The sequence below is a fragment of the Delphinus delphis genome, chromosome 19 (genome assembly GCF_949987515.2).
Source record: "Delphinus delphis chromosome 19, mDelDel1.2, whole genome shotgun sequence".
NCBI classification, from domain to species: Eukaryota; Metazoa; Chordata; class Mammalia; order Artiodactyla; family Delphinidae; genus Delphinus; species Delphinus delphis.
The window spans coordinates 24,215,686-24,227,348 of NC_082701.1; the positions used below are offsets into that span (position 1 = coordinate 24,215,686).

Consider the following 11,663-nt stretch of genomic DNA (forward strand, 5'->3'; position numbering starts at 1 on the left):
GCTCCCTGTTCCGAATATGGGGAGACTTGCTTTTGGCCTAAGCTCTCCCCAGGAGTGTTGTAAGGATAAAATGCCATGAACTAAAAGAGCTTTGGGAAAGAAGGAGCTCAATAAATATGAGATTGCTGTTCCTAAAGACAGCTGGTGTGTTTTCAGTGGGAAGGGCTGAATGATCCCGCAGAGACCCAGGACACTTTCTCTGCCAGGACATCTGGGGAGAGTGACCAGCACCACTCAGAAAGTGTGCAAACTGTTCCACCGACAAGTGGGACCAGACGGCAGAGGCAATGGGCCTCCTGAGGAGGTTGGCTTCTCCCCCTCCAAGGGCATAGGTCCAAGATGCAACTAGAACTCGCGGAATCTTGAGTTCTAGTTAATCTCTCTGGGACACACCCAGGGACCTACTGCAAGTTGCCCCCTTCCCTAACTTGTTTTTCCATTTATAAAAGGTGCAGATGCCTGCTCAGTCCTCTTCACAGGGGTGTTACAGGGCTGTGAGAAAACACATCATCCAATCCTAAAGAACTCACTTTAGAGATTATACACAGTGAATGTTTAATTCCTGTCTTTAAGTCCTTTGAACAACAACATATAATTTTTCTTCCTTATAATGATTAATTGCAGAATAGCCTTCCCTATAGTTTTACCCCAAATCACATTTGTGCATCGCTCCCCTTGCCCTAGGCTAAGAGATGTACAGGAAATGGAAAAACCACTCTACCATGAACCTGAGCACAAACACCTAAGGAAGTAAGCCAGATAGTTTGACCAAAATAGACATTAAGTACAGTACACCCCAAAAGAAAAACACAGTGCTTGGGGAAATGTGTGTCCGGTGCCCTCCCTTATACACATAGCTGAGAATTAACTGCAGATGAAAGTCCTTTGATGCTTAGAAACCTGAGACATCAGGCTGCCCAGGGTTAGTGATCAACAGTACTTCTGTTTGAACTTGCCTGGTATTTCACGTTTATCGGTACCATTATAACCTAGCAGAGTGTTACCAACGCCGAGTCTGACTTGGCACTCTCAGTTCCTGTGATCCTGTAGGTGAGTACGCCACCCCGAACGAGCTGGCAGCTCACACAACATTTTAAAATATCTTGCAATTGAGCTGAAATGACGCCTCCCTGTAGAGCCACTCACCTGCTCCTGTGCTCTCACTTGAACTGAGTTGAAGCAGGAGCACAGGGAGAAGCAGGCAGTTTAAAACCCCATTTCGCACTTGGCGGTAGAGCCAAAGCTGCCTTTCCACTTCCTTTCATCTTTACGTTCTCTCTCCAGCTCAAGCCTCACCTTGCCCAGACACCTTCCTTCGTTGTTAGCTCTGCATTTCTGAGATGCAGTGATTTTTCTACCCGTCTCCCTATTAGACTGTGAACACCCTAGAGGGTAAGTACTGGTCTACTCAACTTTGAACTCACAACATGTTCACAGGACATGTCACACTGAAGGAAGGGTTAGATGAATAGACACAGGACTGAATGAATATACCAGACCTGGGCTCCTGGCTCACCTAGGACAGGCTTGCTCTAGTATCAGGTGAGAGCCAGGCTGAGCTGTTGGAAATCCTTCTTGCTCTTGGTGACTGGTATGAGGCACGTCTGAGACCCCTGGTTGGGGATGGCAGGGGGTAGAGGTGGAGGGGACTGGCCTGATAGCTGGGAACACGTCTCTGGATAAAACAACAGGCCCAGGTGAGGACTGCTTATAGGCCCCTGGCCCTGGTAACGTGGTCTCACCACCTAACCAATCCACAGAAGACAGTTTGGAAGAACTATCAGTCCAGTAGGGAAGGAGCTAATTGATGCAACTTTCAGGATGAGAAACAGAGAAAACAAAGGGGTGGAGAAAAGAAGGAAGTTCAGCCAGTTGTATTTAAAACCTCTTCTCTCAAGGAGGAGTTCAAGATGAGAGGGGGCCTTTGGGGGCAGAGCTACAGTGAACTCGGGCCCCTAGAGAGTGAGATGAGTGCAAGTGAGGCAGGTCTTGAAAGGCTGGGCGGGGGGTGGGAAGGCAGCCGCGCAGGAAGGAGGCTGGGCTCCCATCTGGAGAGCCAAGGGGCTGGGGCTGCTGAACAGATGGAGCGAAAGTTGCAGCTGGTGGAAATGCACTTTCATGTGTAAAGTTTGGTCCACGGAGGATTTCGACTTCCAACTCTGAAGGCAGCACTGGGCAGGTGGCTCTGCTCCATGCTCCGCCTTCCCCTCCCACTGCCACACAGAAAATTCGACAACGGCGGCTCTATGCCAGGACTCAGCCACCGTGCCTTCCACCAGCATCCCTTTCAACAGGCAGGAGTTGGCATGGGGACACCAGGGCACAGCCAGGATGGCGGAGGACTGCAATGTTTTAGCAGCTGAAGGGGGCAGGGGAATAGGAAGGATTAATCCAGCCTTCCCAGGAGGGGACCGAGAGAACCAAGAACAGACGCGGAGGTGGAGAAAGGGAATCAGACCTTCCAAAGCTGTTCATGACATACACACTGGGTCTCCGCTCTGGACTTGGTTGAGCTTTGGCTGAAGGGGACGCACTGGGGAAATGTGAACACACAGCAGACTCTGAGGCTCTGGGCTCATTTTAGCTCAACCTTGAGAGAAGTTTCTCAAGGGGAGAATATATCTGTAGTTTTTTAAGAAATATTTGCCCACCAGAGCTTTAAGAGAGAAAGTGATTTTTACATCCTCTGGCTCTGACAGTTACCTGTCCTGATATTTAGACCTTGGCCTGTGGGAACAGAAGCCACAAGCACAGCAGCTCTTGGGGGAACTGGCCACCCAGCCAGGTTAACCACACCCACGAGGGAGCAGCCTGGGCCATGAGCACCAAGCTCTGCCTCTTCCCCCTCTTTCTTTCTTTACTTGTGCGAGGCTGTGCTCCTGGCCATCAAAAACAGAAACAGGCACTCTGTCTTGTTAAAATCCAAATGCTGTTTTTAGAGTACGTGATTTTGCTTCCTTAAAAAAAAAAATAACAAAATAGCCGACTGAGACCTAGTCCTTTATCTCTATTGTGTCCATTTTCCCAAAAGATGTCACTGTTCGAGAAAATAACTTAAAATATTCTTGGAGTGGAGGTAGTCTCTCTCTTCTTAGTGGGATGTCTTCTTGGCTCCTTTCCCAAACTTGGCATCGAGACCAAGACCTATAGAGAGAGAGAACACGGGCTTAACTTTATGGGGAGAAATGAAGCCTACAAATGATTTGGGGGTGGGGGGGGGTGGGGGTGAGCCTTGGTTCTCCAAAATTGGAGCTTTAAATAAAACTAGTTTTCAAACATTGGTTTTATAAAAGCTCCTCAGAGAAAAGAGATTGGTATCAAATGAAAAAAAATCACCAAGATACTGGTAATTACATGTATATTTGAAATACAGCAGGGACTTCCCTGGCAGTCCAGAGGTTAAGACTCCACGCTTCCACCGCAGGGGGCACAGGTTCGATCCCGGCTTGGGGAACTAAGATCCCGCATGCTGCGTGTGGTGCGGCCAAAAAAAAAATAATAATACAGCAAGACTGAAAGAAATTTAAGAATCAAACTTCTAAGCTAGGTCTCTCAGCTTACCCACAGCAGCATAAATGAGTAGGGAATAAGTATAATAATTTTACCCTGCTCAGTATCTGGGGAAAGCAGAATCACTGGAAAGAAATCACTCAAATGAAATGTTCCTTAGGAAAGCTAGAGTAGAGGTAATGCTTCCTTTTCTCTTTTAAAAAATTTTCTCTAAAGTAACCTAATGAATTTCACAAATATACAAGTAAATATTAAGGAAAAAGAATAACGCTCTGTCACTGTCCCTTTGTGTGGTCCAGAGCTGCCCGCTCTGGACGGAACTTACCCAAGAACACAAGCACAGTGCCCACCCACTGCATGGGGCTGATGGGGTTGGCGAAGAGGATCACAGAGGCCAAAATGGTGAAGAACTTTCGAGTTGTGGTGATGATGGAGCAGGTCAGGGGACCAAAATACACCACTGTCATGAAGATGAAGCTCTAGAGAAAGACAGGGAAAGACTAGGTCAGGCTGGTTCTTGGCTATCTATCTGCCAAGAGGTCTAAAGTCTGTAACAGGACATCACGGCTAATCTTGCCACCCCTCTTCTCGCAGCCAGGCCAGTCTCTTTTGGGGAAGCCAAGCCATCCTCCATCAAGGCACTCACCTGGCCCAGGGCACTAGTCAGGCCAAAGAGCAGGATGTTATAGATGATGGCAGGGTATCTTTCGGCAAAGCTCAAGAACTCCCAGAGCTCCCCAGTGAACAGGATTCCTAGGAAGAAACGTCAAAAGATGAACGGTGCATCTTGTGTGCCCGTATTCACACCCCTGCAGAGGCCTGCTAAAGCACTCTGAAGGAGGCCATGGAAAAACATATGGAGTGAGTTTGTATTGTCCCATCAGGCATCTCCTATTTTTCTGATAAGAGAAACTAACTAAAGACTCTTCTGGGAAATACTTGGAAGTTAATGAGTTACTTCTGCCAAAGTGATTGAACGCAGCAAACCTCAGATGCTGTGAAGATACTGATCCACACATCCCGAGCTCAAGGCAGCCCCAAGCACTGCTCGATTCCAGCCATCAGAAGCCTCCTCTGTTAACCCTAGTGTGTTGTATGAAAAATACTCCCTGTGTGCGCCCAGATTTGAAAAAAGTTAGGAAGCACTGATTTAAAAGCAAATACATCCATGTTTGAACAATATTCAGTATTCACCACATACCAGTGTCTCATCTCCCTCAGAAGAGGGCAAGTTCCCAGGGCACCCCAGCATTTTACTACTGTGTGTCCTCCCATGATACCTGGCACAGGTCTACCCGATTGTGCCACTAACAAGTAGCAAGTAGAGCCAACTGGTGAAGGTTTCTCCAAGGCTTCTCAGGGGCCTGGACATAAAGGCATCTGAGAACTGATGGGCAAAGTTAGCAACTGGCACCAGAGCTAGAGATTATGTGGATGAGGGCAGTCTGCCCTCTGCTGATACGTAGAAAGAATAGCAGAACTGCTCCTTACCGGCTCCCAGCAGCAATGTCGACCAAAGGTTGATGTTCAGCATCATGTGGTTGGAGCCTGTTTGGTAGTGAGCCCGCATGTGGTCCTGGGAAACGCCGGTCAGCCCATCCAGGGTGAGAGACAAGAGCTGGGAAAGAAAGAGTACAGCCTGCAGTGAGAAGGCCACCGGGACCCTCCCTAACGCAGGACACAGAACTCTCACCTTTCTGAGACCCCTCAGAAAAGCCGCTGCCTTAAGACAGAGTCCTCAGAACAAAATGCTGCCATTTGTCCACAGGTGGAGGATGGGAGAGACCACGTGAGCTCCCTCCTCCCCTCAGGCACTCAGAACGACAGGCGATCTGAGCCACATGGATGTAATGTGATCAGAGCAGGGCAGGAAGCCTACCACTTCCCAACACAATGCCGTGAAGTCTGGCGTGCAGGGGCCTAGAACGGCTCATGGTGAGCCACACTCATTCTTCCACTAAAGCTGGAGAGAGGAAATCTAGTCCCAGCATGTTAGCCTCCTGGCTTGGAGTATAGGGCTCCAGAGACTGGATTCTGTGGTCACACTGCCTGGATTAGATTCCGGGGCAATGTAAGCCACTAACTCTGCCAATTAACAGCCATGTGACCATGGGCAAGTGATTTAACTTTTCTTTGCCTCAGTTTCTTCACCTGTAAAATGGAGATAATGCTATCTAAGTTATGAGGTTATTGTTGTAAAAATTAACTAGTTTACACGTAGAACACTTGGAAAAGTGCCTAACACCTAGTAAGTAATAGCTACTATAGTATTTTTTTAATTAATTAATTAATTAATTAATTAATTTATGGCTGCATTGGGTCTTCGTTGCTGCGCACGGGCTTTCTCTAGTTGCGGTGAGCAGGGACTACTCTTCGTTGCAGTGTGCGGGCTTCTCATTGTGGTGGTTTCTCTTGTTGTGGAGCACGGGCTCTAGGCGCGCGGGCTTCAGTAGTTGTGGCTCACGGACTCTAGAGCGCAGCCTCGGTAGTTTGTGCACGGGCTTAGTTGCTCCGCAGTATGTGGGATCTTCCCAGACCAGGGCTCGAACCCGTGTCTCCTGCATTGGCAGGCGGATTCTCAACCACTGCGCCACCAGGGAAGCCCTATAGTATTATTTTTAACCCTGGCTTCCATGTTCCTTGGAAAGCCACAGTGAGAGACACACTACTCCTTTCCTCTTTGCTCTCAGGTCTCTGGAACCTCACACCAGCATTTAGACACAGGCCTCAGAGTCATCCCTTCCCCAGAAGGAGAGCTGACCCACAGTGAAATATTTTAGGCTCCCCACTATGGCCTTAGCAGAGCCAAGGGCTTTGCAGCCAGAGACAAAGACCAGAAATGTGGGGCAAGAAACATCACAACCTCCCTCAAAACATATAACTGGCCTTCTGCCTGCACAGGTGGGGATACTCCTCTGTTAAGATTACTGGAAAAGGCTTCCTTTCCCAACAGAATTGCATACCAGGAGCAGCTCTCCATAGCCAACTGTGTGTTCTTCTATCCCGACTACTTTCTTGGGTTTGTACATGAAAAGGGCCACTCCAGCCACAATTAGCAACACACACAGGTACTTGGCCATTGGATACTTCTTCTTCAAAAGGGTCACTCCAAGGAGCATGACTACAGGGAAGAAACAGAGTGGAAAATTCAGGCACCCATAGGCATTGACGAGCCCAACACTCTCCTTCTAGGAGCCAAAGACTCACGGGAAAAAAAGAATGTCTGAGAAGGAAAGCCGACAGAGGACAAAAGGAGGGTGCAACGCTGGCACCTAGACAGAGACGACTGAGCAACAAGGTTGAGCAAAGAGTATAAGGAAGGGAAGAGGTAGAGAACAAAGGTGAAAGTTCCAGGAAGGAACAGGGCAGGGGAGGGGCAGTAGGGAAGAGTGACAGGTTGAGGAAAAGGAAACTGATGATCAAATGGGATTTAGGGTGTCTAATGACAACGTGAACACATGGGACACCAAAATGATTGACTATGTGAAGCAGGTTAGGTCAGCCTCTGGCTCTCAGTGAGGATTACCAGCTAATGAACACCCAACACCACAGGAAGTGATAAAGGATGGGCAGGGGGAAGGGATGGAGGGAACCCGAGAGATAGCTATGGTGAGATGACAAAGCCCAGAGGCATAGAGCTCTAGCAGAGGAGGATCAAGCTCACTGCAGGAAGAGTGAGGAAGGAAGATGGCGACCATCTTCTTCTGCTTACCTGGGATGGGCTTGCACGATTTACCAAGGACCTGAAATTAAATTCAGCAAAAATAATTTCTGAGCGTCTTTGATGTGCCAGGTACTGTACTAGGTGCTACGATAAGATGAGTTAAGTGTGAGGCCTGCACCAGAGACTGCAGCCTCGGAAAGCAGCCCTACCACGGCCAGCCCACCACCACTAAACCTCAGATCTATGGTTCTTCACACTCTTAACTTCCCAAACACACTCTCTTTTTATTTAAGTCACAGGCCAGAGGGAAGCATCTTTCATCCTTTTCAAGCAACTTCTGAGCCAACCCTCATTCCACCCTAAGGTTTCACCTGAGTTGGGTAGTTGACAAACTGTAGTGCTGAGTTGCTGGAGACCATGGCACCCAGATAGGAGACAGAACAGGCAGCATAGAGCCAGCTCCGAGTACGATCCACCCTGGCAGTGTCAAAAAACTGGATCACTGGGAGAAGACAAAAGAAACATACAAGAGAAAGCTGGTGGGCCTAGGATGGACCACTGAGCAAAAGTTGAAGCCACATGAAAGGAATTTGCCTGTCAAATAAGATGAGAAGCACAAACTATTTCTGTCCTCTTAGACTGGGAAATCTCTGAAGATTCTCCAACTCTCCAATCCCACCTAACCCTAACACAAGACCTCATGGAGGGCAGGGGTGGGGGTAGGGTGTCCATTCAGTTCAAGGGACTAGTTATCCCTGCTGCTAGCCCCCAGGGAACAAAGACAGAATGCTCAAAACATGCTTGAAGCTGACACATAAAGGAAAATCAAAAGGACAAAGGAAAAAGCTTTAAGTATTCTCATGGGGATCTGGAACACAGAAGACCCATTTCCTGCACATTTCTGACTGACAAGTTGATTTAATCTAAGGAAATGGGGTTTCACCCTTTTCCAAAGCCACTAGTTTTCTCAATCGAACAGAGAGGCTGTTGCAAGCACTAAAGGGGCTGAGGGTGCTGAGACTTAGACCTAATGCCTAGGATACAAAGGGGAGGGGACACACAACAGATTACTATCTAAGTACTCACAGATCTTGGCAAACACGGCATTGATCACGCATTGGATGAAGACCAAAGTTAAGGCAAAAGTGAACGTCTCCTGCTTGGCTCCCTCCCCATACTTTCCTCTTGTTCTAAGAATGAAATGCATGAGAAAGAGGGGAGGAATTAGTATACTTCCCTCAGTGCCATCTACCTACTAATCCAGAGCCACTGAACACTTTGAAATTTTCAAGCCTCTCTAGACGTAGGGAGAGTTTGGTAAGGATCACCGGGCTCATTGACATCAGAAGCTGATTTTATGGCATCTAAAAACTAGACATTCCAGGCTGCTGATCCCGTAGCCGAAGGAAAAAAATATCCGTACAGGATGGAGCAAGAGAAAACGTGAAAAATTAGTTGGTGAAACGAGGTATCCCAGGCAGAAGAAGGGATTTGGGCTATAGCAGCAGGGCCGAGGGCAAAGGAATCCGCTACCTGCAAGCATCTGGGAGTTCCCAAAAGGGGCCGGCACAGGTCATGGAAACCTAAGCCTGTGAAACCTAGCTCCTTAGAACCAACAGGAAAAAAGAGCAACCAAAGGAAGAAAAATAACCAGCTCCCGAGAATCCAGAGACCAACTTTCACGTTTTGGAAACCTGGGGAGGTTTCAGCGGCAAAGGCGGTCAGGATGCCGGGAGGGCGGGGCGGCGTGGGGGTGCAAAAGGGAACAGTGGGGCCAGGGGCGGGAGGACCGTGAACCTGACCACAGGCTGGGGAGACAAGGCGGACTGGTTAGGGGGGCGGAGGTCTGCGTTCCGACCCGGGGGATCCGCTCACATCTTTTCCTGCAGGATCCCATAGTAGAAATAGCAGACAAAGACGCCGAGGAAGCAGAGCGGCAGGCGCAGCCGGTCGGGCACCAGGGAGCTGCTAGCGGCCATGAGACGCCCGGACGACCCGACCGGAGACCCGCTCACAGCCGGCAGCGGCGGCGGCGACAAGTCCAGCCGGACATCGCCGACCGGCGACAGGGGCCTCATAGGAGCTGCATGTGACCGCCGTTGGGCAGGGCCTCAGCAGCCACCGCCAGAACTGCCAGCTCAGGACCGCCGAGGGGAAACTCTTCAGAACCCTGAACCCGCTTCCAAGTAAAGGACACCCACCCTGGGGCCTTGATCTCGTCCCTGGTGGCCAGGGGAGCCCGCTGTCCCGAGGGTGACGCCTTACCCTCGAGACTTTCCGACCAGGCAACTCCGAGGACAACTGAGACCCGGAGTTCGACGGGATGGCCTAGGAGATAGGTGGACGTGGAATGATGACGTATAAGGATGTGGAGGTGACCAATTGGCTGCGCTGTGCAAAGGCAGACAGGTGGGCGGGAAGGAGGAGTGCGCCGGCCCGGCAAATCCAAGAGTCTTTTTCCCGGTCGGCTGTCAGGCTTCTGCTGGGTCCTAACGCCCGGAAATCGCAATGCAGCCTTAGCGCCCTCTAGCTGCTGCCCAGCGTCCCTGACTCTAACCCCTCTACAAGAAGAGCGTTGCTCAAGGCCTGGCTTTTGGGGAGCCGTCCTCCTCCTAGGGCACATCACTAGGCTCCCAAGGGCGGCAGAGCTTTTGTTTCAGCTCTGTCACTTAAAGGCAGGGTAACCTACGCATGTCACCTAAATTCCGAGCTACAGTTTTCCTAGTCTATATTATTACTAATAATAGCCACCTTGTCGCCTCTTGACTGTTCTGAGGATCAAATGAGCTGAGGCTGTGAAACGGTTTTATAAACTGTAAAGCGTGCTGTGCAAGTTTAAGGTATTTATTAGTCATTACTCTTTCTCAACTCTAACCTTATTTCCTCACATCCTCAAGGTGGAAATGGAAGCTTGCCGAAGTGGATTTTCTTCAGGGTCTTACAACTCACCGACAAGGGAGCAAACCCTCCTGCATTGATGAGCTCCTTGTTGGAGCCCCTCCCTCATCCCAGTGTTGGACCTCCACGTGCTGACACCAAGAACTAGGGCCGGACTGACCCCAAGGCTTGCCACTACCGGGCTCAAGCCCCCCCGTAATCACTGGACTCTGGGTTGCTCTTTGGGTAGAGACTTCTTCTCCCCTTCTAGCAGCCTGCTCCTTTGGCACAGCCTCACGCAAAGGAAGGAAACTCGGGGCAGCACCACACCCATCCCTCCGGGCCTGACTCACTAAGACTTTGGGGGTAGGCCAAACATCTTTCAGGGGAGGGGTAAGAAGTAGAAGATAGGGTCTGTCTGCAACCCCCTGTGTCCTTTATATAAGTTGGGGAGGGGGACCCCCACACGTTTGTTCTCTTGCCCAGTGGTTTACTTTACTGTATTAGCCGACGATTCCAGGGCACGGAGCTGGGGTTCCAGTCCCAGCTCTGCCTCTTTACCAGCTGGGACTTCAAACAATTCACTTGACCTCTGAGTCAAGTTTCCTCATCAGAAATTAATGGAAATGTAACAAGCAGTAGAGTACTGTGGTTAGAAGCACAGGCATTGGATTCAAAAGATCTGGTTCCCAGTCCTAGCTTCCACGCTTTGTACCTGTGTTTTGGGGGCAAGGTTTATCAATTTTTTTTTTTTGGCTTTCCCTCATTAGTACAGTGGGATTTATCACATCAGATGGTTTGTGATATTTCAATGACATTTTATGTAAAGCATTTTACAGTGTATCTGATGCTTACCTAGCCAATACATGGTAGTTGGGATAGCCTGGCTTAAGAGTTTGTTTTGAGGTTTTATGAGATAGATAGATATAATTGTAGTTATTACGACTGCCCTTGGGGTAGTCAACTTTTTACCCATACAGTGGGGATAATGTGTCTTTTGTGAAAATGCTTTGTAAATTGCAAAGCACTATCAGAATGTTCGGATGGTTATTCTCATTCTCCCCAAAAGCCTAAGAGCTCTTACGGGGGGGCACTATAAAGCTGAGGAACAGTTTCTTCCGCCCTCTGTGTTGTGGGCACTCACTGATGTGCAAAGAATACTCACAAGGAGCTAAAGCTTCCCTAAAACTGTGCCCAGAGATTCGATCTGAATGCCATTCCCTCATCTTGTTTTCCTTGCTGATGCAAGGAGCACCCACAATGTCAAACTGTCTCCCCTTGGTCACCCTTATGTCCCTGCTAAAATCCACTCTCCCTTAGGGTGTTTTTCCAGACTCACCCAAGAAAGGATGACTTCCCCACTGACTCCTTCACCCCACCTCCACCACACTCTTCATTCTGGACAGACTCTCCCTGGCCCTACTGTTTCTATGTCCAAGTAGAGAATGCAAGCCTGCTGTCCTGAGGACACAGACTCTGGATCCATCCCCCCAACATTATGTATTAAGTAAAGGCTCCTCTTAAAGACAAGGATGAAGTGATTAATATGATACCCTCAATCTCCATCCCGCTCCCTCCCCCCAAAAATATTTAACAGAACCTCAAGCTGCTG

At 49.2% G+C, this 11,663-nt stretch overlaps 1 protein-coding gene across 3 annotated transcripts; it reads right to left on the reverse strand.

Moving 5' to 3' along the window:
• Positions 1-553: 553 nt before the first annotated feature.
• On the reverse strand, positions 554-9,490 carry SLC35B1 (solute carrier family 35 member B1). Of its 3 annotated transcripts, none has more exons than XM_059998445.1 (9): positions 9,440-9,490; positions 8,261-8,364; positions 7,546-7,651; positions 7,223-7,253; positions 6,474-6,631; positions 5,002-5,128; positions 4,157-4,263; positions 3,836-3,989; positions 554-3,144 (listed from the first exon to the last, which is right to left on the reverse strand). In XM_059998445.1, the coding sequence occupies exons 2-9, from the start codon at positions 8,290-8,292 to the stop codon at positions 3,092-3,094; spliced, it is 768 nt and encodes a 255-aa protein (XP_059854428.1). In that variant the 5' UTR covers positions 8,293-8,364; positions 9,440-9,490; the 3' UTR covers positions 554-3,091. The 3 variants fall into 3 exon arrangements, with proteins under 3 accessions (XP_059854428.1, XP_059854426.1, XP_069396244.1); XM_059998443.1 differs by lacking the exon at positions 9,440-9,490 and adding an exon at positions 9,050-9,391 and having other exon boundaries at positions 7,546-7,676; XM_069540143.1 differs by lacking the exon at positions 9,440-9,490 and adding an exon at positions 9,050-9,187.
• Between the last annotated feature and the right edge of the window lie 2,173 nt (positions 9,491-11,663).